The sequence below is a fragment of the Coffea eugenioides genome, chromosome 2 (assembly GCF_003713205.1).
Source record: "Coffea eugenioides isolate CCC68of chromosome 2, Ceug_1.0, whole genome shotgun sequence".
Classification (NCBI taxonomy): Eukaryota; Viridiplantae; Streptophyta; class Magnoliopsida; order Gentianales; family Rubiaceae; genus Coffea; species Coffea eugenioides.
Genome location: NC_040036.1, coordinates 17,976,765 through 18,002,337, shown reverse-complemented (window position 1 = coordinate 18,002,337; position 25,573 = coordinate 17,976,765). Strand labels below are relative to the sequence as shown.

At 37.8% G+C, this 25,573-nt stretch overlaps 5 protein-coding genes across 5 annotated transcripts; 4 read left to right on the top strand and 1 right to left on the bottom strand.

The window, feature by feature from the left end:
- Window positions 1-1,366: 1,366 nt before the first annotated feature.
- On the top strand, window positions 1,367-1,706 carry LOC113758444 (auxin-responsive protein SAUR21-like). The gene is made up of 2 exons (XM_027301302.1): window positions 1,367-1,436; window positions 1,483-1,706. Exons 1-2 carry the CDS (start codon window positions 1,367-1,369, stop codon window positions 1,704-1,706), a joined length of 294 nt encoding a protein of 97 aa, XP_027157103.1.
- Window positions 1,707-2,879: 1,173 nt separating this feature from the next.
- Window positions 2,880-5,176, top strand: LOC113762830 (putative pentatricopeptide repeat-containing protein At3g23330). The gene is made up of 2 exons (XM_027306448.1): window positions 2,880-4,506; window positions 5,109-5,176. The coding sequence occupies exon 1, from the start codon at window positions 2,887-2,889 to the stop codon at window positions 4,294-4,296; it is 1,410 nt and encodes a 469-aa protein (XP_027162249.1). The 5' UTR covers window positions 2,880-2,886; the 3' UTR covers window positions 4,297-4,506; window positions 5,109-5,176.
- A 148-nt stretch (window positions 5,177-5,324) lies between these two features.
- LOC113762831 (transcription initiation factor TFIID subunit 14b-like) lies at window positions 5,325-9,298 on the top strand. Its single transcript, XM_027306449.1, has 6 exons — window positions 5,325-5,575; window positions 5,699-5,787; window positions 5,872-6,093; window positions 6,349-6,536; window positions 6,625-6,746; window positions 9,121-9,298. Exons 1-6 carry the CDS (start codon window positions 5,456-5,458, stop codon window positions 9,205-9,207), a joined length of 828 nt encoding a protein of 275 aa, XP_027162250.1. The 5' UTR covers window positions 5,325-5,455; the 3' UTR covers window positions 9,208-9,298.
- A 5,632-nt stretch (window positions 9,299-14,930) lies between these two features.
- LOC113762834 (auxin-responsive protein SAUR50-like) lies at window positions 14,931-15,746 on the top strand. Its single transcript, XM_027306451.1, has one exon. The coding sequence runs from the start codon at window positions 15,045-15,047 to the stop codon at window positions 15,360-15,362; it is 318 nt and encodes a 105-aa protein (XP_027162252.1). The 5' UTR covers window positions 14,931-15,044; the 3' UTR covers window positions 15,363-15,746.
- A 7,169-nt stretch (window positions 15,747-22,915) lies between these two features.
- LOC113762832 (auxin-induced protein X15) lies at window positions 22,916-23,724 on the bottom strand. The gene has a single exon (XM_027306450.1). The coding sequence runs from the start codon at window positions 23,617-23,619 to the stop codon at window positions 23,218-23,220; it is 402 nt and encodes a 133-aa protein (XP_027162251.1). The 5' UTR covers window positions 23,620-23,724; the 3' UTR covers window positions 22,916-23,217.
- Between the last annotated feature and the right edge of the window lie 1,849 nt (window positions 23,725-25,573).

The window sequence follows — 25,573 nt, the reverse complement described above, 5'->3', positions numbered from 1 at the left end:
ATAGACCAAAAGGCCACTGTGCAGTTTATGTTGGTGAAACCAGTTGGAAGATATACGTGAAACCACTATCCTATCTTAACCACCCATCATTTTGCCACTTGCTACACCAGGTTGAAGAAGAGTTTGGCTTCTGCCATCCAATGGGAGCACTCACAATTCCATGCAATGAAGAAATCTTCATCAATCTTTGTAACTTATGTTCACTATAAGCAAGAAGAGAAACTGATATGGATTACCAATAGGAGGCGTATGTCTTAGCACATTTGACTAGAATCTGTTTAATCCGATTTTGTACAAGGAGAAACTAATCTTTTTTTTTCTCTTTTGGGCAATGGCCGCGTAAATATTACTTGATGGAATATATTGACTTCTATATTAGCACTTTTCCCTTTCTTCGTTTGTTAATTAGTATCTGCAGTCAAACAGGAAGCAGCAAATACAGGGGTGCACATTTTCAAAAGTGGTTGTGATCAAGCAACCACTTGAAAGTAGAATGTGGATCTTCTCTCAAAAAAAATTGTTGTGTAAATTTCTCTCTGTTGCAAAAAGCATGTGCCCGTATTATCTACTTAATATGTGGTTGACACATCTTAATTGGTTTCGCCACCATCTAGTTGGTGTTTCAGTCAATATGATGCTCAATATCTGTAGTTTTAAGAGTTACTCAAACTACTGATCTTTAGGTTGCAGTTCCTCTCATCACTGGAATTGTTTCTTGCTAAAATCATGCAAAAAGTCAGAAAAAGTCACCTTGTAAATATCTAAATGAAAATTCGATAGGGAGACAGACTTTACTACCTCAGAAAATTCAGAAAAAGGTTTTTACTGGCGCTTCAACAATGTTCATGTTCAGTGCAGACATTACATGACATTCTCATTTTAACTTTGCTTTCTGTTTGAAATGAATATAGAAGTTAATTGTGTTAAATTTGATTTTAAGTTCTACTGACCAATGATTTTGCATATTAAATTTGATTTTAATTGTGTTATTGTACATTCTTTGTCATTTCAAGAACTCCAAAACATATCACTATTCCCCAATGCCTGATAGCATCCATTTTAACCGGGGAAGGAAAAGCACGGGTTTTCTGTCTGAAAATTTAAAAGGGAAAAGAAATTGATAGCCTTATAGACGTGCTGATAATGGAATCAGATTCCGACAACCATTTAATGTTTTTGTTAAGTTTGAATATTGTGGTAAAACGAGAAAGCATGGTTTTTTAAGTTTCATACAAACTTCTCTTTCATAGATTATATATATATACCTGCTCCAACGCTAGCCTAACCAGAGCAGAGAAGCATCTTATCCGCAATTCACAAGTAGTGTCGTCAATCAAGTTAGAACTTCAGTAGTTTACGAAGAATAATGGGTGTTGCGGTGCCTCGAATTTTTCCTGCTAAGCAGATCCTAAACAGAATTCTTGCAAATCCAGGAGGTACTTTCTGCTAAGCAGATCCTAAACAGAATTCTTGCAAATCCAGGAGGTACTACGAAAGTACCGAAAGGCCACTTTGCTGTTTATGTAGGGGAAACTAGTTGGAAGAGATATGTGCTGCCATTATCCTACCTTAACCATCCTTCATCCCAGCACTTACTAAGCCAGGCTGAGGAAGAGTTTGGATACCACCATCCTATGGGAGCTCTGACAATTCCATGCAAGGAAGAAACCTTCATCAATCTCACCTGTAACTTGTGTAGCCCTTAAGCAAGAAGAGAAGCTTATATAGCTTACTGATGGGAGACTCGCATCTTAGCATTGCTAACCAGAATCCTGTTCAACCCAATTTTGCACAAAGGAGAACTGGATTCTTTTTCTGCACTACTGCTGACTGCTGTAGATATTACCTATTATCAAGTAGATGAAAATATTTAAATCATCTTGCTTCGACAATTTTCTATCGCTTTCTTCTTTTGCTTACTTGCATTTAGACTGTAAATTGGCTTAAAGGTTTTTGTTAAAAAAAAAAAAAAAAAACACTAAGTACATAGCTTTGCAAGTTAACCTAGTAAAAGTGACCAAGCAACCTCTTTAAAATAGACAGTAAAGCTTCCCAGTAGTAAATCATCGATAATCTCCTGTCTCTTGGCAGAGAGAGCAGGTTTTATGCTTATTATTTGTTCCTGCTCCATCCTACTTTTCTTTTCCGTGCGTTCTTTCATTACTTGCTCAGTTACTCCAATCTTAAAACTTTATAGGCCGACCAATTTTATCTGTGCAAGTATGTCTCTCAAATACTAGAATGATACGCACGGTGTAAGTATATTTCTACCCTATTTGTTTAACTTAGTCACTGCCATTTGGATTAGCTGTTTTTGAGGTGTTTTTAAAAAATTTTACTGTAACATAGTTTTTATAGTATATTTTGGAATATTTTTAGAAAATATTTTGGGATATTTAAGAGTAGAAGAGTTTTTAGAATATTTTTTAGAATATTTTTTAAATATTAAAAAAATTTAGATTACTTTTTAGAGTACCTTTTAGAGTATTTTTTAAAATAGTTTTAAGACAAATTTTGACCTAATATATCTGTTTTGCCCCTCAAACCTTAATAAAACTACCATGGCTTTTCTTCAATTTCGCTCCAAACTTGTGAAACTGATGATTTTTATTTATATTATTAGTGAATGAAACTAATGAATCAAAAACTGTTTGTTTTAGGCTATTTTTTACTTATATTATTAGGATATTTTTGTCATTTCATTCGAAACCATTTATTTGAACAATGGAACCTATGAAATACCGACACGTATGATTTGAAACCACGGTGAGGGGCTTTGTGTAGAATAGCTACATCATAGGGGGTTTTTTGTTTCTTACCCTAAAATATAAGACTATCCGCACAAACGGCCGGGAAGCCACATGTCCAGCCTATACTACTACTCTGATGAACTTTCTACCCATCACTCAATTCTTAAACCACTGCTCTCAAACAAGAAATCTGAAGGCCCTTAAGAAATTTCATGCACATTTGCTCAGAACAGGTATACTTTTTTTCTCACCCAATCTTCAGACCAAGGTCATCTTCACATACACTTCGTGCCTTAACACAAACAGCACTCAAACATTAACCAACTTGTTCAAGTTCCTTAACCCCAGAAACCCATTGCCCTTTAATTCAATTGTCTCCCATTTCTCTCAAAATGGGTGCCATTCTCTTGCTCTCCATGCCTTCTCTTTCATGCATTTTAATGGCGTTCATGTAGACTCGTATGCCTTGTGCAGCGCTTTAAAGTCATCTTCTTGTGATAATAATCTGAGGTTTGGTAAAAATATTCACGCCCATGTTAAAAAATCAGGGTGGTTTTGTAGCGTCTTTGTGGCCAGTGCTTTGATTGATCTATACGGGAAAATGTTGTTCACTGTCGATGCGGCAATGGTGTTTGATGAAATTCGTGTGAAGAATACTGTTTGTGTGAATGCACTTTTATCAGGTTATGCTGAAGCTAAGATGTGGAGTGAGGGAGTCGAATTGGTTAGGCAAATGCCAGCGTTCTACTTAGATTGTGACAATTTCACATTTTCTGCTGCTTTGCGGGCTTGTGCAGGGCTATCTGCGACGGGATTGGGCAGGCAGATTCATGCAAGTGTTATACGTAAGGTTTTAAATGTTGGGGATGACGTCTTTCTGCAGAGTTTGTTAATTGAAATGTATGGCAAGTGTGGGCTAGTAGAGAAGGCTAAACGCATATTTAGTATGGCAGGATTCAGACAAGAAGGGAAGAGAAAGAGAGATGTTGTGTTGTGGACTTCACTGCTAGGAGTTTACGGAAAACATGGCCATTACAAAGAAGTGATTATGTTGTTCAGAGACATGTTGATCAACGGAATTAGGCCCGATGGAGTGGCCTTCTTAGCTGTCATTTCCGCTTGTGGTCATACAGGTCAAGTGGATCTTGCGTTCAAATATTTTGCATCCATGGCTCGCGACTTTGGATTAAAACAAAGCCCAGAGCATTATAGCTGTTTGGTTGATGCGCTGTGTCGGGCTGGTGAGCTGGAGAAGGCATGGAAGTTGATAAATGGGATGCCTTGCGAAGGAAATAGCAGATACACGGTTTCAATGTGGGGGACCTTGCTAAATGCCTGCAGTGAGTGTGGGAATGTTGATTTGGGTAAATTGGCTGGTCAAAGGGCACTTGAGTTGGAGCCTCATAATACTGGAATCTATGTCTTACTATCTAACATGTATGCCAGCAATGGTATGTGGGACGAAATTGGACAGTTGAGGGAGTCGATGAAAGGGAGAAAACTAAAGAAAGATATTGGATGCAGTTGGATAGATGTTGGTAGATGACTTGGGGATAAATCAGGTCTGAATACTAATTCACTTAAAATTTCTCAGTCACATGGAATGTTGCTGAAGAAAGTACCAGACTACAAACTGGGAGGATGCATTGTTGCAGATGATCAAATGACTGTGACCAAGTTACTTACAGGAAAGCTTTTGGAGATCAATCTCTTGCTCAGCATTTCGTAAGCACACTCCTCTCGCAATTGACCAAAGGTTGCCACTAAATTCAACTGCAAGCATTGATGTATTGGTTGTTGAAAATCCTTGTGTAATTACCAAAATAAAATACAGGAGATGTAGTGGTGGAATTTGGAATGGTCATATGATTATTTGCTTCTTCAGAAAAGTGTTTATTTCCTATTTGACATAAGACTTCATTGAACTCATCATCAGTAAAGTTCCTGTGAAAAGTTTGGATTGTGAACTCAGTTCCAAGTTTTTCTAATTCCCCGAGTTCAAGGATTTCTTTCAAGATAGTGAACTTTTCAGAATGAGTAAGTTCTAGGTCTGATTATTTACATACATTTTTAGGGGCAGTCCGGGGTCAAGCAGGACTTTTTATGATCGACGACAAATAGAGAACTACTTATTTCTTTTCAAAAGTTAGGAGACAGTTGTAGCTTTGACTGTTAAAAAAAAATGTTTCAGTTGAAAGCTGTATAAGACAGAGACAGAAATATAGAGCCAAAAATTAGCATGGGATGTTAGTACTAGAGAACCATGGGAGCTACAATCTTTAATTAATGGATTGACTGCGCTTCAAGTTCCAATCAAATTTCAAGCAAATGAAAATTTTCTCTTATTCACAAGTGCAGGGTTTACAGCACAAAACGTCGACGTTTCGATTTCAAACATGCCCCGATGCCCTGCACGACCTTTTTCAACGGTAATGGTGGGGGAGGGGAATCCTGTCTAACTCGGATGTTTTACAACAAAAAACCTGGAAGAGCATCAGCTTGCCACGTCAATATTTTTCAGATTCGTTGGCGCGAGTTCTATTCAAAATGACCAAAAAGCCCCTAAGGCCTAAACAAGGTCGAACCCTTGCCTCTCCTGTCAAATCAATCGTACACCTGGGCGTAGCCGATTTTTTATTCTGACCCTAGCCCTTCTCCAATTCGCCCAGACCGGATTAAAAGCCTTGAAGAACAGCGTAGAAAGAATGCCTCAGAGCTCATCATCATCGAAGAAACACGGGACCGATCAGCCGGACATTGGTGGGCCCGCCTCCAAATCACAGAGGACCAAAATGGTCAAATCTTCCGATGATACTGAAAAAAAGGTTTAATGTTTTGAATTCCCAGTATTTTAAACTGAAGCATTAAAAATCTCAATTTGCGGCATTCTTTGTTTCAAGGGCTTTCTCACCGTATCCGTCTTAATGTCGTTATTGGGATGTGTGCAGAACTTAGCTAAGAAGCTCAAAGAGCTGGAAATAAGTGTGCCTATTGTGTATGGTAATATTGCATTTTGGCTCGGTAAGAAGGCTAGCGAGTGAGTATTGATAAAGTCGTTGTTTTATTGTTGTCTGCTGAACGTTTGATGAAATGCCTGAGTAAATAATAAAGTTTTATTTAGGTACCAATCTCACAAGTGGACTGTTTATGTTCGAGGAGGAACGAATGAGGATATCAGTGTGGTAGTGAAGCGTGTTGTTTTTCAATTGCATTCCAGCTTTAATAATCCCACAAGGGTTGTTGACGGCCCACCTTTCGAGCTGTCTGAATCAGGGTGGGGTGAATTTGAAATTGTCATAACCCTTCATTTCCATAATGATGTTTGCGAGAAGCCGTTGCACTTGTGAGTTTCTCCCCTTGATCATCTTTCTGTGTTGTATATTGGACACTCTGGAAATCTTAAATTCAGGTAGCTAATGCAGGGTTGTAGATCCTGTTTATATAGTTAAAAACTTCATAAAACCATAAGAATTATATGTTCTTTCTCCTAATCTTTTCAACATTCTTGTTCTCTGTGATTTTTGTTGTACTTAATCGAAATATTGTTTTGGTTTGTCCATGTTAAAAGGCTGAGATGCTGATGTTAGTCTCCTAACAGATACCATCATTTGAAGTTGTATCCAGAGGACGATTCTGGTCCAATGTCCACCAAAAAACCAGTCGTCGTGGAATCCTATGATGAAATTGTATTTACTGAGCCTTCAGAAGGTTTTTTCTCTCGCGTGCAGAATCACCCAGCTGTTGTTGTGCCTAGACTGCCCGCTGGTTTTGCTTTGCCTCCTCCTGGTGCTTTTTCCCTCTCTGTCGCACAATATGTGGACTTTTTCTTTTCACTGTCCTTTTAGGTACTGAGTTTCTCCCTGTTCACCTGCAGTGCCATTGGAGGATGCAGATAAAAGGAGAAGAGGCGACACTAAAGATCACACCTTAAGTCAGTGGTTCTCAAATTTCTCAGAGGCTGATGAACTGTTAAAACTTGCAGCAGCTCGTCAGCAGGTCAGTTTGATTTCTTTTTAGGTCTGGTAATTCCTCCTGCTTGTCTAAACTATAAACATTCTCAAAAATATTAAACTTTCTTTCTGCTGAATGACAAAGTGCACCAGTTTGTTTCGTGCAAGTGTATTAGTTTTGCTTGAAATCATTGAGAATATCACATGCCTGTCTCCTTCAAATCTTATTGTTTGATATGCATCTTATTGGTTGAGCATGCACGATAATATGGTGATAGTTTAGTTCTTTAGCTCATCAAATATTAAAGGATTAGTAGTGAACAATAATAAGTCAAAACATAATTATGCATTGGTTTAATGAAAACAAATTTAAAGTAGGGCAATGAGAACTAAATTACCAAATTCACATCTAGGATCTCTTTCATTTTGACAAAAGCAGGGAGTTCTTATCAACTTCCAAAACCAGTTTGCCATTAGAAGCAGAAAACTTCACAAGAGTGTTTTGTCTTGGGGAATTAACTTGAGGACATAGCTTTCTGATTAGTAAAGATAGTGAAATTGGTAACTAATTGCAAATCTGTTTGCAGCAATTATGATCTTCTATTGACTAACAGAGGAAGATTAATGTGAATTTCAGTTTAGAGTTCCTAGTTCTTCTGTTGGGTTATAGGACTTGTTCACCGGTCAAGTTTTTTTCAAGCCCTTGAGTGCCTATGCACATCAACTCGTTTTATTACCTGTCAATTACGTGAAGGCAATATCTTCGTAGCATGACTTGAAGTACTAGTTCAAGTTTCTAATTAGTTCTAGTAGAAGCTTAATAGTGTATTAGTTGATGAATTCCCATGATAAGGCTTGAATGCTGAAAAAGCCATGTGTCTAAATTAATTGATGGTATAGTATGTAGACGCTGTAGACAATGATAATGAAGTTCCAGATGTAAAATCAAAGATACTATCACGACTACATACTCAATATTTGTGGATGATGTAGACTAATGTGAAGAATTATGATGGGTGTGCCCATCTGTATTTTTCGCTTGGCAAAATTTGAACAAGAAGGGCATAATTTCTGCTCTATCAAAATTCAATGTCATGGCTAGAGATCTGATTTGGATGTGCTTCCAAGATCAATCTCCTTGTTTGCTTACTAGGGTTCACTGTTGCACAAGGTTTTTCATATTCTTCGGTGTGAGGGGGTTAAGATCAATGTTGCACAACCACTTGTGCCTTCAATGTATACAGCTTGGGAAATCTGCAAGCGTTAGATGCTAGAATTTCCAGCACTAAAATTAGCTAAACAATAAAGAGAGGTGGGATTTGGGCTCTTTTTTTTAATTGGATAAGGTGATTCTACCTATGAGCTTTTTTCTTTTTCTTGGAGTGCTGTTCTTGTTGTTTCTTTCTTATGTATGCCATAGCTTCATGCCTTGGTTATGAGGCTTCTTCTTTTTAAAGAGTAATCTACTTTTATGACTGGGGGTGGACAAAGGATGAAGACGGATCAAATAGTCTCTGCAGTTAAGGCATGTATCTCCAATTTTTCATTATCATAGAAGTTGTGTCGTCCCAGAATTCATTCAGAATTTCACTTTGGTTAATTAGTCCTGCTGTATTTTAATTTTTAAAATTTAGTATCTTTTATTGTGTGATATAGATTTAATTCATGTTTTATGGATATATTTATTTTTTTCTGAATATGTTAATCATGGTATAAGGTGTTTGTATAGTAAAAGTCCTTGCCAAGTATTACCAGGATTAGGAACCTGATACAGGAGAGCCCGTAGTGTAGCTTAACATGTGATACAACTCTGGTCTTTTTTCATACTGGTGCACATTTTGAAAATGAACTGGATTATGATTTATACCGGACAAAACTTATGTTTAATGCCTGGTGACATCTGGTAGTTGATGACATGCTTTAGCTATAGTAGTGAATACCAGGTGGACATGGATTTTAGTCCCATTTGAGTGTCACGACTACGTTCAGTGGAGTGGTTGGAAGACAAGATACTCATAGTTCCTTTGAGAAGCTGAGTTCTGAACTTTGACGACGGGGTTATAAGAACCGCATAAACTTTGACGACACCATTATAAGACCTGCATTTCACTGAATAGTTACTGATGCATAGACACTTTTTTGTGCTTCTTTATCAACAAACTGACCAACTTCCTTCTTGCATTGATCAAGAAACATAGATTTGAAACTGTGATCTAGTTTATATGCATTCTGTACAGTAAATATCAGTGCAGGTTTTAGTGCTCAATTAGTCAAGCATTTGGGAACCTTTTTGAATGCATTTTTTTCTTGTCCATATCTGCCATTGAAGTATTTTGTTATCAATTGCTTGGCTGGTATGTGGTTTCTTTATATCTGTATGATAAGATCAATGTTGTCAAATGCTCTTTTGACTGCAATAGGTACAAGCTCATATTGCAACACTCAGAAGGCAATTGAGTTTGATAGATGGGCAGCACCAACAGCTGAAATCTGCCTCTGACATGTAAACCTATGCCACACTTCTCATAATTGTAATTTTTGCCATTATGAAAATTTGATATTTTGTGATAATATGAATAATGCTATGTTTATAAATTTTTTCATAGATGGGAAATTCATGCTTTCTCTTCCCTTTTTCCATTTGTATTCTCTTTTTTGCACTCTTTCAGTCTTGTTCATCTGCGTTGATAAATGCTGCATCCTCATTGTGACGCAAGGCATTTGACTAATAATAGATGGAATGTGAATCCCTTGATTTATTCTTTGATCTACTTGGACAATAGAAGTTTTTTCTTTTTCTTTTTCTTTTTTTTTTTGAGCATCAATAGGAATTGTTACTCAGTATTCTTCAATCTTGACCTTAAAAATAAATGATTTAGATTCAGACAGTATATCATCTGAGAGTTGCCTTTATTCACTTATGGCCTCTCGATTGTTAGATTAACTACGTTAATGGAGAGCTGTGTGCACTACTTGTGCATACCTTTTGTCCCATTTTAAGAACTGCAACAATTCAACAATAGCAAGTGCATTTTAGTAGAGATCTGGATGATGCTCTCTCTCTCCCTGTTTTGGAGTTAATGATCGAATAATTTTGGCAACCAGAAGAAATACTTATTTCATCCAATATTCCATATGTGACAATCATTACAGAGTAAAACCTAAAAATGCTTGAAGGTATTGCTGACTGTCATGTGCTAGGATCTTCAAAACTAAGGGAAGCTAGTGCACCTAAAATCATCCTTACTGCTGGGCGTGATGTAGATGAAACCATGACATTTTCTAGCAAGTTGATGTACCCCAATCCCTGATCTTCTTGTTACGCCTAAAGAGTTGGAGGATAGTTGTTGCTGTCTTGGCTTGATAAGGTTGCTTTTAATGATTATAATTCTGTCCGTATCTTTGAAGAATGTATAGAGACACAGATGAAGGAAGAAAAAGGAAGTTACTCTGAGATGCTGATATATTTACTACTCGTATAGCCAGGTCTAAAATAGGCGGGAGGTGCTCGAGTTCAACAGGAAAAGTTGCCTTCACAAGTGAAACTGGAGAATAGAACTCGCATAACCATGGTGATATGATTGGATGACCACTTGATTGAGTTGGGCTATTAGGATGTGGAAAGAAATTGACTTTGATTCAAATGCACATGTAGATTCAGAGAAAGTTGCCAATATATCGTTGATGCTGGTCAAGTTGTTGGTTAAAGTCCCCGATATCTCTCCCTCCCACACAAGACGTCCCATGTTAAAGACTGCTAAAACATTTGAATGCCGTGTTTCTCGCATGAAACTTTTATATCTTTTCCTTTTTATTACTTTTCTTTCACCACACAAGACATGCTGTGGCAAACACCAACAGCATAACTTGCCAAAAGAAGGCCTAAAACTACGTGAGGTGACACTTTAATGAGACTCTCATCATGTTCTCTGTAATTTGATCAAATCAGAATCTCTTTCAACATTCAAGATTGCCGCAAGTGTTTATGCTGGTATGAAAGTGGAAATGCTGGTATGAATATGGAAAAACATCAAATAGGGTTGGTGTAAAAACTTGAGGGATATAAATTTGTAAAGAAGAAATGAAAATTTGGCTTCTTATTCCCAATTTAGATTCACTCTCCTCTCCTTGAGGCTAAACTTGCGCTCTATAAAGTGGAAGACTCTGTATTTGTAAAGCTTTTACAGAACTTGTAATGCTTGTAAAACTAGTACAGGATTTATATCTTTCTAATGTTAGAAGTAGTTGGTATTTCCATTCAGAGAGCGATTATTGAAGGATTATATATCACTTTTAGATTGAGTGAAAAATCACAAAAATTTCTTCTATATCGTAGAGGCTAAGCCAGGGAGTTTGGGGCAGTAGGAACCTATTTTATTTCACTGCGAGCGAGTGAGTGAATACGTTGATTCTATGTAAACCTTGGGTGGGGCGGGGCGGGGGGCCAAGAGTAACATGGCTTTCATGTGCAATAGGGGGCTCCAACTCGAAAATGCTAAATAGAGCCGCGGTTGATGATCAATTCATGTGGATACGGATCACCGCATTTTTTGTTGAGACATGGGGGGACCACCTCAAACTTCTCTTTAGTCTCATATGCCGCCTATCGTACTTCATCTCTGTCCGTATGTATAATGTACCTTTGTTTGTTAAGGACAGATAGATAAAATTGGCATTTTGATATTTTTCTGTTTATCATGAAATTGTAATGCCCCTGGATGGTGGAAAGGCTATTTCGGGGAACGGATTGACAAATGTTGAAGTGGGATGAGAAATTATCCTGTTATAATCTCAATAATGCTTGTCGTTCTGTGTGCTGTAGTATCGTCGCTCAGGCGAGAAAGAATTCGTCTTGGGATAACGTGACGCTTTTTCTGCGGATTATTATTATGAATTGGTGCAAGAAATCAGGCCTTAAATTAAATGGCTTCCCCGATCTCCGGGTATCTCGAAACTTGAAAGAGGTTCGTAATTGAAATTGTGGGATATAATTGTTTTTTTTCTTTTTTTTTTTCGTTTGGGTGGGCGGGCTATAATTGACTTGGGACTTGGGAGTAAAAAGATAGTACTAGTAAAATAAAGCAGAAAACAAAAAGAAGGCAGAGGGGGTAATTATTATCCCTGTCCCTGGCTTCAAGTTATGAGCCTCAGAACATGGGGATGCAACTTTTTATCATTCATATTGTAGATCGCTATCTGATTCTTACTACTATTCTATTTGGTGGTGGTGGCGGTGGTGCTGCTGCTGCTGCTGCTGTAGCTAGTTCAGTACAAGGACCACAGCACATGGTAATAGATCCCCAACCCCAAAGCAGTAAATCCTCCGTTATAGGAAATACATACGTTGAAGGTCAAGCGTTATCTAATGTTGGCTCTTGGTCCATTCATTCAATTCAACGGATCACAGTGGTGGTCTTTTTCCTAGTAGAAAACCTTATAGTCTAGAGAGAGAGAGAGAGAGAGATTCAGTTTTGGAAGTTGTAATGTGGCTTCCAACGCCCATTCAGAATTCAGCAATTTGCCTGTCTGGGGATCACTGTGACCGAAGCAAATAGCTGCTTTGTCATACTGTATTTTTCTTCCAGTCAATTTGATCACAACTCAACTTAGAACGTGGTCTGATGGTTCACTACATCAAACAGGAGGCATAGACTGAAATAGAAAGGGGCAGCAAAATTCAAGGGTAATTAATTGTCCTTGCTGAAAGTTTCCATTTAAAATAAAGGCACCTAATTATTTTACAAAATTCGATGTCCATCCACCACGCAAAACAAGTACCGAAAGAGACCATTCCACACAAATTAAATTGTTGCATGTGGCATGCATTCATGTTCAAGTTGAAACAAAAAAAAATGACAGAAGTCCAGATTCATTCATAGAAGCATTGATGGATTAATAAATGAATTTAGTCATTAATTTTCTCTTCAGATCAGATGCCACCATCATGATTGCCTCCAATTTTTCTGGCTTCAGTTCTGTATGAACTAAACTAAATTCCTTCTTCTTCTTTTTTTTCATTAAAGCAGCAGAATGAATGGGCAATTATTTATTAGTCTTTGTTTTGCTACGCACTAGTCAAACCTGCAAAAGATCTCGATTCGCCACATGAATTTCTGCAAAAAATCTACTATTTGTTTGTTGAATCGCTCCCTCACAAGAAGAGAGCAGTTTAGTTTAGTTTAGTTTAGTTTAGTTGTCTCTCTTTCCCCTTATTCTGACAGTTAGTGGAAGAATCACAAGCCCAACAATCACAAAACACCAAAACCGCTGAACACCAGTTGTTCGTACTTCGTACTCCGCAGTACAGTACAGTTATCTATCTATGGTCCGTGATTTCTGACTCTCTCTCTCTCTCTCCCCGCCCCCACCGGTCCCTCGTAAAGTAGCCCTGCAACTACCCCAGTAAATGTGCTACAAATGCAATGCGGATCAAAGGCTTATGTTATCATTAATTCCAATTGTACGATGCATGCAATTTGGATACTAACGTAATAAATCTATACGCTAACATAACGATAAATAATACTCCCTCCCTTTTTTTTATAATTGACGTTTAAGAAATTTGCTCTAGTGTATTTTTATTTGTCGTTTTATTATCCCCATACAGTATTAATTATTTTTTCACAATTTTACCCTTTTATCTCTCTTTTCCAATACAGGGTTCTTAATTACTACTCCTAGTAATTATTGCATTGCTTTTGGCCTAGGAAAACAGCACCATTTAGTACTCTAGTGATAGAAAATATGGGTGAATTGGACAATTAATGAGGGTATAAAAGGAAAGTAGTGTACAGATTTAAGCAATGAAAAACTTTTCTTAATTGGTGTGCAAAACCTTAAACGTCAGTTATAAAAAAAAGGGAGGGAGTAACTATAAGTGTTTTTGGCACATTCCATTCTGTGTGCGTGCTTATTTCAAAAATATATAATTAATCTTTTTTTTTTACCGTAAGTTATTATATGTAGAATCGTGTTAGAGCATGTATGTTTCTTTCCCGAAAAACTGTTCTTTTTTTTTTTATTTAGGAAGTTATTATACTTAAATATATTATAGGAAAAAAGAGGGAATGTGGGTAGCTGTACTTATGAGTTAAATCATATTGTTTTTAAAAAAAAAAAAGATGGAATTTGAGTAGTTTAAAAACTAATAACTTTAGATGATGTTATTGGTACAACATCAAATTGTTTACATCAAAGGGGATCTCTCCGATTATATATAGTATAGATATAGTAAAGTTTGGCACTGCTTGAAAAATTGTGTGGCACTCATAACCCATCCCATTGAAATTGATCGTACCCTACAATTGAAAAAGTAATTGCAGGAGCCCCAAACCCTACAAAATGAATGCTTCGACGAGCGGAGCTCTTTCTCTATATATATATATATATATATATATATATATATAGATATATATAGACATTATTGATCAATAATTTACCAGACTTCCGTTGTTTATTAAGTAATTTAATACTAATTCCTTCGAATATTTCAGTACTCCCATTTAAGACAAGTGCAAGTGGCAGCCACTCGAATAGAGATGTGGTCATCAAATTGAAAGTCTCAGTAGTAGTAAATGTTGATGCCAATAGTGCAGAGTAGAGACGAGACACAATGTTGGAAATAGAAGCAGATGTAGTAGTCTGATGAAATGTCTTGTATCCGTGTTGAAGATTTGGTACCAAATTCCAACAGTGAAAGCTACGTTAATGGCTAGAATGAACAGCACCGGCAATTTTGCTCATCAAATCAAAACTGCACCATAAACCAAATATACCCAAGCAAAGCAACAACACTCCTCGACGAAATAAAAAAAAAAAATCAGAGGATCGACTCTTGCAGAGCCTAAAATGAATGAAAAGGGCCTGGCACTAACTTATTCCTGCTGGCTGCTGCTATTTATTACTACTAGCTAGCTCCAAGTCTCCAACTAAAAATTTTGGATGGAGAGAAAGAATTTATGAATCCCTCCTGTCAATAGCAAGAAAGAAATTTGAAAGGGGGTCCGTATTGTTGTACCAGGGACCAACAGAACAACGGACGCCCGACGGGCTTCTTGTCCCACGCCCCACTGTCCTTTTTTTCTCACATTCACACACATAATAATCCCCAAAACCGCACCCGTGGTCTGTCCCATTGCTCCTACGCATCCGCAGGACCCCATGACCCCCTGACGCATGACCCCATTGCTCTCTTCATATATACCTCTCCATTTCAGTCACCATTCCTCAATCCTCTTCCCCCACTATCATCACCAGCATTCATCTCTCTAGCAAAGTGTAGTGCATTCCTCCCCACTCTTCACTAGCGAGAGTTGCTACCAACCAAATTCTTCAAATCATAAGCATGGCCATCAGAAAATCAAGCAGCAAGCTCCCACAAGCAGCCGTGATAAAGCAAATCCTGAAAAGATGCTCGAGTTTGGGAAAGAAACACGGGTACGATGAAGATGGGCTGCCGCTTGACGTGCCTAAAGGGCACTTTGCCGTTTATGTAGGCGAAAACAGGAGCAGATACATTGTGCCCATTTCATTTTTGACTCATCCAGAGTTCCAGTGCCTTCTTCGACGCGCCGAGGAGGAGTTTGGGTTTGATCATGACATGGGCCTCACCATTCCTTGCGAAGAAGTTGTTTTCCGATCTCTAACATCAATGCTCCGGTGAAATTAAGAGAGAGCTTGCTTATAATATAATAGTAGGCTAGTAGTATAATCAAGTGATTAACCGGTGATCTGTTTGGTGAATGAGGAGAGATGGCACAAGACGAAGCTAGCAGCAGTAGTAGCTAGTCTCAGCTTCTCTTTTTTTAGCATCTCTTCTCATCATCTATGGCATTGTTGGATTTTTTTTTTTTTTTTGGGGGAACCCATTCTGGGGTTCTTGATTTAGTGTTTCTTGATTTAGTGAAGCTAACACCATACCCAAGAATTTATTTTCTGGGTTAAAATTGTACTATAAATTAATTTGTTATGAAACTTTTCCTCGCAGAGGCGTTTTTTCAACACCCTGCGAGAGAATTCTTGTGGAAATTAAAGGCCAAATTAGCAATTTCTTTTCAGCCCAGTACGGATCAAAATTTAGAGTTTCAATTTTCAATTGCTACACGTCCATTGGAATTATAGGAATTTAACAGCACTCGTTTAAACCTGAACTGTTGTAACTTTTTTTTAACAAATAATTTATTTTATTTTATTAACACGAAAAAGAAAATAAAAATCAGTAGGGAAAAGATGCTTTAAACAGAATTTGGGGGAAATTATTACTCAAGATCCATTATCACTTGGGAAAAATATTATTATTAAAGATCCATTAAACAAACATCGGCTTGCCTTTCTTTCTTTCTCTCTCAGTCTCTCTCCTGTGTGTGTGTGTGGGGGCAAACAGGCATGCAAAAAAGAGAAAAAGCTAATATTAATATGCTCGCAAACTTTATCTTTTTTCTTTTTTGAGAGGTCATGACTCATGACTCATGACTAGCCTACCCAACCTCTTCAATAGATTTGAGTATTAAAAGTTCAAACTATTTGATGCTTTACCAGCATTGTGAGTATTAAAAGCCAAACGCGTTCGGTTTATTCTAGACCGTGAATCACGGTTGGCTAGCAGCCCACCCGAATCCCGAATATGGAAAGAAAACCTATGACAAATGATCATTTCTTGGCTATCTCTTTTAGTTAATTATGTAATACTTCTACTGGATTTCCGCAGCTTGTTCATTCATTTTGAAATTAAAGGTGAAACCCAATTCCAGATCGTGATATATATATTCAGTTGTCCATAAAATCTACTACACAAAAGTGGATGGTCTAATATTCCTTTTCTCTGAATGGATGAGAATCGATCGGATTATGTAGATCGTTTGATTCATTTCCTTTCCACGCAATCGCATGCATGATTATGTCCTTGAATTTGCAACGCCCGCCCACATTCCGTAACAAAATAAGTACGAAGGACCCCACAACTTGGGGTGATTGAATTTGGGACATTCTGTTCATCGGAAAAATAAAATAAAATTTTTGGGACATCCTGGACCAGCACCAGCTAGTTCTTGTTGTGAGTAATTTATAAAGGGTCCTGCTATCTTTCACGTCTGACATCTTTAGAAGAGTAGTTATGGACGTAAGCCCGCTGAAAGGGCAATTTTCCAGTTGGCTGCATGTTACTTTCTGCTGCATTTTGCATCAGATGTCCTTTCATCGTCCCCTTTTCTTCTAAACGCGTAATTAAGGGGTCGGCAATTGCAAGAATTCAGCTGGTAGAGATTGATTCACGGAGATCGCGGCATGCGATATGAGAGATGACAATACTGTGATAATACACTGCTTAGTTCATTTGAAAGTGAGGAACAAACCTTTTTCAGGGGATCAGGTTTGCATTTTCAGCTTTACAAGTTAAAAATTGAGAAAACATATAGTATATAGTAGAGTATTATTCAATTTTTGAGGTTTCAGTTCGTTTATTGGATAATGACGTGTTTGCATGGTCATGTTGAGAACTTAACCACCTGTATCCTGCGAAGTGTGAACTACGTCTATAATACAGATCTCTGTATATATATCTGCATTTGCTTTTTTTTTTCCCCCCTTGTTTCAGGTACCATAAATGTTTCATGAGAGATGTTTCCTTGTTTTTTTTTTATCTTGTCCTATAAATATTTCATTTCTGTCTCATGTAATAGAATTCAGGAATAACTTATTTAAATGCTACTTCGCTCTCAAATGAATCCTGTGGTAGGATGTGATGATGTGGGGAAGACATGTTTTTATTCGTCACTCTCATTTGTTATGCTTATGCAGAGTTAGTACTACACATTCCAGCCCATGAGAGATGTTTGTTTGGCAAATTTGTCTGACATTCTCTACATTAAATGACCTGACCCAACCTGCGTTCTTGTAAAATCATGTCGTCCATTCCAACTTTGAGAGATTAGTGCATTTGCTGGCCTTGAATCAATGGAAACTTTGGAATGCAAAGGTAGCAAGTACTTTGATGCGGATGGATGTTATGTAACTCTAAACTAATGTGACAAAAAAGCGACATATATCATCGATCTATGGCACTTAAAATCCTAGCTATAGTGTAAAAAGTTCAGATAAAAGGGGTACGAAACCTGTACGGGATGGATGTGTTGGTTCTCCGGCAGTTGCAAATGCATATAATTATTGTCAGAGAGATCAGAATATTTTGGCCACCATTTATCCAAGTAAGTTCCAGCGCATTCCCTAATGGAATTGGAATGGAATCCCCAATTGCATATCCATCCATATTCTCCTTTTCGGTAGAAAAGCAAGCATGGAGGAATCTTCCCCCCATTAAACACACCCTGTGATCTTTGTGGGGAGCCGGTGAATATCTTTGTTGGATCCCACCTCCTTCCCCTTGTACTACGATACTTTGGTACTATTTGTGGGGGGAGGATGGTTGTCACTTGTCATGTGAGCCTAAACCCCACAGTTCTTTAGTCCATTTTCATGCAACTTGCGGGAACATGGTTGTGCAGTCTCTCACATGGACATGGCCTGGCCAAGTCTCCCTCTCTTAATTACTACAACTGCCCCAGTGCATTTGTGTTTCCAAGGTGCATATCCAGGCAATCGAGCCCTGGGAAAATACATTCCATAAATCGAAACTTAATCAGCGCCTGTGAAGAGATGTCTTTGCCGATTTACACCATAGTGGGAACGCTGATGGAATGGAGTACTACTACCTTCTCTCTCCAATCTAATCCATAGGTAACGATGGTCTTCCAGGCCGGACAAGTTGGTCCTCCAATGTACAATTGAATTGCATGGGCATCGTAGATTTGGCCCATCTTCAACTAAATTAGTCAATATTTTGGACCACTTTACTTGATGCTAATTAAGCGCAGTTTCTCTAACACGGTATCAAATCTGAACTGCGGCACAGCCCATCCACACATGATTTAGGATAGGTTTGATAAAACTGAAATCTTAAGCAAGCCGAAGTACCATTTTCAAATTAAGCATTTAACTAGTTTTTCCAATAATAGCTTCTTTCCTTTGCTATACTAACACACACGACGGTGTTGTGTCATGCGTACAATGCATTGGAAGATTGTAGCCGCTAGGGGTAGGCGCATCTGTCACGTCCACCATTTGACTGATCAGACTCATATCCTGCGAATTAATTATCTTCTGATCCTTACCTGCCTCGCATACCAGCGAATATCCGATTATAAGGTATCCACTGAGATAGGGTCAGGTCAACAGGTACCCGCTCCACCTTACTTATCATTTAATTTTTTTAAAAAATGATTTATACTAACTTAATTTTGTATTTTACACACTCGTTTAAAATTTAATAAAGATTTTTTTCTCAAAAAAAAGTCTCGCACTAAGAAACAAACATGCGAAGAGAATAAAAAAAAAGAAAAAATTAAAAGAATTCAAAATCAATAAAATTTTGAAATAAGTAGCACATTTTTTTAAATATATATTCCACATTAATTAAACTCTTTTCTATAAAACATAAGATCATGATCTCTACAAATGAATCTTGTAAATAAATGATAGTCTATTATATTTGTAATGCAATTTGTTCAATAAAATTGTTTATTTAGCTCTAAAAATATTATTTTATAGTATATGTATAAAAAAATAAAAATATATATATGCAGGACGGATTGGGTACCCACAGGTTTTTAATTGTGTGACCCTAATCCACAGTATTGAAAAAAAAAAAACTAAATCGGACCGTACATCGTTTGGTAGGTCGTCATCCAGCTCCTTCCTCGTAATGTAAACGCAATGCTCCCTGCGTTCCAAGTTCTCATGAATTGACCCCTCATAATTTCTTCGGAAACGATCGATCGAACCCGGTGCCAGCGCACTCCATGTGAATTCTAGTGTGGAATTTTCCCAGTACGAGGCCAGCACTTTGGGTCCAGTCAATAGACTCCGGACTGTGGTGGATGACAGGCCTGATAGGACTAGGAAGGGCCCTCTCCCTCCTGTGCTTGGAAGTCCAAACCCAATCCTGTCACTTGGAAAAATCACGTCCAAGTCATAAAACCAATTTTTCTTCTTTCGCCCCACAAAAGGATTGCAGTTAACAAAATGACTGATCAGAGGCCACATCAAACGCGGAAAAGAATGCAAATCCAACTTAGCAAACAAGTTAGTAATGCCAATGGTCTGGATTGATGGAATTTCTACCCATGGTCTGGTAACACAAATGCCAATTCTGACATAAGTACTAGAATTAATCACGAGTCAACACGTACTAAAATTTCAACACTAGGCCAAATCAGTGAGGAAGATCCTAACCATCGTAGCACGAAATATCCTTCCCGATCAGCCCTTTCGCCTTCATGTGGTCAACCGTTTGATCCTCCAAAATATTTGAGAAAGCTACTAATTTTGGGAGCACACGCACATAGTTGCACTTCGACTCTAGCTTAGAGTTATGAAGGAATCTCAAAAAGTCCAGCATACTATCGTATTCCTGTACACTTACAAAAATTTCATTTTCATTGGGCTCTTGTCCTTCGTTCTCACTTGAGAAAGATTGGGCTATCATTGATACCATTTTTTCCTTCTTTTTTTTTTTGGTTGGAAGGAATTTTTTTTTTTTTTGGTTGGAAGGATTCATTAATTAGATGTTTAAACGCCTATATTTGAGGCAACACGATTTTTTCAAGCTGTTAGGGGCTGAATTTTTTTCCCCCAGAGCGATAGGAGATTTTATATCATTAAAAAAAATTATACAGTATAGGAGCAAAGGCCCCAATCTTTACAAAAAAAAAGTGCAACTTAACACACTGGAGTATTATACGATCACTCTACATCACAGAAATTTAGCAAAGCAATTTTGCTCACATAGGCTATCATCAGTTCCCTGATCTAACCTATCAAAAGAGCACATTCGAAACTAGGACACCATTTTTTTATGTCCTCCGTTATAGTTGCTATCTCACTATCCGCCAATTTCCTAGCTTGGATTTGAGTCAGCAGCTTTCTATTATGTTGAGCTCGAGCGTGAAAGAAATCCCTCAGCAGTCGGTTCTATATATGAAAAAAATTCAGACTATCGTTCAAATGTTTTGGGCTCTATGGAACTCTTCAAATGCGACAGCACAATTGCCATAGTAAAGCTTTGCGACTAATTAGAAGCCATATCAAATTAGGAAAAGGCAAAGCAAACATAACAAATTAAGAAATTATTAGTATTGCATTTTTGCTTCCCATTGATGGAATTTCTGTCTTTCTAGTAGTGGTCTAGTAACACAAATGCCAATTCTTCAAGGCATCGATCACTGGTCAACACTTAGCGGTAACACAAATTGACTCAATTAATAAGAATGTGATCACTTTCTTACGAAAGATTGTGTATGCAATTACTGTTACCAATATGAGGGCTATGTTGATGGATTCAAATCCTGCTATTGATGTGAAGACCGTATGCTAAGTTAAAATTCTGTTCTCAATGTAAGTATTGTATTAATGAACAATTTGTAAGAACTTATGTAAGCGTTCTATGGTTTCAAAGGTACATTCTGACTTGCGGTGGTGATCAAAACTAAATCCATCCAAACTTTTATTTACAAAAGAAAAAAAAGAAAAAAAAGGGGTCAACACAAAATTGGTAATTGGGGCAAAGGGTTGATGATGCTTTTGTGTGTATAGAAAGGAAGAGATTTTCCTTACCACTCCAAGCACGTAAATTCCATCCCGACGAGCCCTTTCACCTTCATGTGATTCAACGTCTATTCCTCCGGAGAAATTGAGAAAGCCACTGACTTGGAGCACACGGAGATGCAAACACTTGGGACTCTAGCGCAAGAGTTGTGAGCCAGCCTCAAAGCGTCTGGCACGCTATCATCATATCATGCTCCAATACAAGATTCTAAATTTCATTTTGAAATGACTGGGCTTATGTCCTCCGTTCTCTATTGAGAAAGACTGGGCTATCATTGATAGAGATATTCTTTTCTTTCTTTCTTTCTTCCTTTTTTTTTTTTGAAAGATGCAATTAATAGGATACTTAAACGTCTCTATTTGAGGCAAGTAGGCAGCACGATGGTTTTAAACTTTTACGGGCTGAAGTTATGGTAAATTGGAAAATGAAAGATATTTCTGAGCATGAAGAATTCTAGCTTTGAACGGTCTCTTAGAGATTCTAACTCCATAAATCAATTGACACTTACCCAAAAAAAAAAAAAAAAATGAGAGCAAATCTTACAAATTTTCAATACATTATGATTGTGAAGATCAGGAGCTGCTGAGGTTTGCGAATACTCTCTATTATTTAAATCACAATAGGTATCCTCCTAATTTCCCATCCCCATGTAATGTTGTCACATAGTATGAAATTATCTTTCTTGATTTTAATTTCATTTTGAATTACCAAATTGGTGATAAGCTAATATCAGAAACACGTGTTTGTAGTTCAAATGCGGATGCTAATACTTACTATCGGAGATACTAATTGATACCGAATGATCTGAATATCCAAAGATAACCCGAACACTCCTGTGTCGACAAAAAAAAAAAATTATCCAAAGATAAAATTGGACTTTTAAGCATCACCACTCCTCCAGTGATGAGTGAGTCCATCCCATCCTCTTTTGCTTGCACAGTTATATATGAGTAATAATAATAATCACATAAAGTCACGCCACATTCTTGATTCTTTCCAGCTTGGATGCAACAATCAATAAAATGTTTTTGATCGCAACAAAAGATCTGCGATTCGACTGAAGTGCAATCAATCTTTTACAGCCTCTTTGTTACGAACGAATTAGTAGTAGTATTAAACAAATCGTTGTTTTAAGGAGAAAGAAACGAAATGATTGCAATTAGTAGCGACGCCATAATGTCTGTCTGCAGGAAAATAACGACCTTGGATACCTTACTCGAACCAACGCATGCATGATATATTAGATAATTAATACCTTATTCCACCATGGACTCGGATGATTGGAATTCGTAAATAATTCTTTGAACCGATATTAATCTGACAAAAAATTTCTCAACCAAAAAAAAAATCCCCTAATTCTCCTGATCTAGAAAAAATGGAAAAGGGATAGTCAAAGGAAAACAAACATAAGTATTAATCTTAAAGAATTGGAGCAAAAAAGAGTAGTAAATTATTGCAACAAAATTACCAAACACACTCGGACTATTACTGTAATCCTAATCGGATTTCTCGGTGATTGAGAGTCATTAATCAAAAACTGACGTTACAAGTAAATCCAGTTAGATAATAAATCTCTGTTTTTTTTCAAGTCCAAAATTCACAAGAGATTCAGTTTAGGCCGCGAATAAAGTTGGGACGATCGGTTGAGTTACAAAACACCTCTCATCATCCCCCATTTGCCCAACAGAAAAACAAGCAAAAACAAAAAAGAGAGTACTATAAGGCCGCTAGTTGCCTATTTCACCCTAAACCCTTAAAGAAAAAAAAAAAGAATTCGGGCAACTCGTCCGAGTCAAATCGCATGATCATGGCGCCTCCGTGTGCGCTTCTATGTTGAGTCGTTATAAAAAATATATATAGACTAACCGGCAAACCCGCCAAGTAAGGGTCGAGATTGGACGAGATGATTAAATCGCTGAAAATCCTCATAACAAATGCAGTGGCCTGAGTCGCCCAACTCGCCGCCTCGCGAAACGAATTCAAGAATTTGTTCGAAAACAAACTCATTACAAGGTATAGTAAGCGGACCCTGGTTGACGAAGCCATACTCTTCCTCGGCTTGCACCAATAGCTTCTTAAAAATGGGGTGGTTCAGGTACGTTGCCCTCACCACGAATCTTCTGAAACTACTTCCGACGCGGATTGCCACGTGTCCAGCAGGCACGTCCGAGGACGTCGCTGCCTTTTTACGCCACCGGCGGAGCATCTGGAGGATTCGGACAATGTGGCTGATTTTGTTGCAGTTTCCGGTTGAACGGGACATCAGATGCTAGCGAGAAAGGGGAGAGGGAGGCTAAAGCTCCTCTTGTACTAGATTGCTAGGGCGAGAGAGAGAGAGAGTCAACCGTGGGAGATAGAGTCGTAGAGAGGAGGGAGTGGGGGAATATCTACGTTTGATTTCTTGAAAATTCTCTATTTATGGAATTTGTGAAAATGTCAGATGACAAAAAACACCTTTGGAATGTAATAGATTTACCACGTTGTACTTTGGATTTTTTTTCCCCTTGATAGAAAGTACAGTAGATTTACATAATACTGCTGTAGTCCGATAACTGATATGTTGCCACAAGTAGAAGATACTTTTGATACAATTCGTGGACTTCTTGCATTTACTCCCTTAATTATATAGTATCCTAGTGTACACTATCACCGTTAAATGGATGATGCATGAATAAATTTTAAATTTTAAATTTAAATTTTACACATATGTTATATATTTAACGATGATAATGTATTTACTGAAAATGTATATAAGATTAATCCAATTATATATGTATGAGTGTATTAATATATTGATTTGTTATGTACGAACAAAATTTATATATAAAAGAGTAATCTTCTATATGTTTAACACAATTACGCATGTCAATGGTATAATCTGAATTGAATCCTTTTATCTTGATCCAGACTCATTAAAATTTGGTCTACTGCCCCAAAATTCCTCCATTGTCCGAGAGCCATCCACATACTGAGGCAAACCGGCAGTTTTTTTCTCAGAGGAGGACATCCAGCAACTTTCCCAGCCTTTCTGCTTTGCACTGGTCGGGAAGTTCTCCAGGGGGAGACCAAGCATGGAGGAGCTGTGAAAAGCATTCCACTCAATTGGGTTCCATGGGAACTTCTCGCTGGGATTGCTAGAACACCGCCACGTGCTCATTCGCTTTGAACTAGAAGAAGACTATTTGTGGTGTTAGTTGCGGGGAGTTTGGTCTGTCCATGGTTTCACCATGCGCGTCTTTAAGTGGACGCCGTCCTTCACAGCCGAGTCCAAATCTCCATTGACACCAGTGTGGGTTTCTCTACCACGGCTTCCCATTTACCTCTTTAGCAAAGGGCCTCTTTTCTCGATTGCTAGGCTTATTGGTGAGCCGCTAAAGGTGGATGTCTCCACCATAACCCTCAATCGTCCCAGCGTAGCCAGATTCTGCGTCGAAGTGGACCTACGGCAACCCCTCCCAGACAAGCTTTGGATTGAAAACGGTTCCACGGGGTTCTGGCTAGGGGTGGCAATCGGGTCGGGTTCAGGTTGAGGCTTAAGTATAACAAAGAACCTGCTGACCCGAACCCGACCCGTCAACCCGAAACGGGTCAGAGTGCCTGACACGAACCAGAAAATTTCGGGTTGGCGGGTCGACCCGAAATGACCCGAAACTTAATTTTAATTTATTAATTTATCACTGTAATTTCTAATAAAATCAATTTTTCACAGAATTAATTACATCATCAAGTAATAAAAATTTAAATAAATAATTTCAAACCAAATCTAAAATAAATTAAACACCATAAAAGTGTTTTATCCCAAACCAAATATAAAATAAATTAAAACAGCATAAAAATAAAAAATAACATAATATATTATTTGTCCAAATATAATAATTTTAACTTCACACGAGTTAAATAAATTCATTTAGGATTAAGTAATTAATGCCTTTGGAAAAAAAATGATTTAGTTTAGATAGATAAAATAATTTTTATGTTTATTAAATTAGTTTTAATTCGTAAACGGGTCACATCGGGTCATATCAGGTCACCACGGGTTGACCCGAAATTGACCTGTTTTCTTTTCGGGTTCATCGGGTTCGACCCGATTCTGACCCAAACTCTCGAAACCTTAACCCAAACCCATTAATTTCGTGTTAGGTTCGTGTCGTGTTTTCGGGTCGTGTCAGGAATTGTCACCCCTAGTTCTGGCAATCTGTCGACTATGACAATCTGCC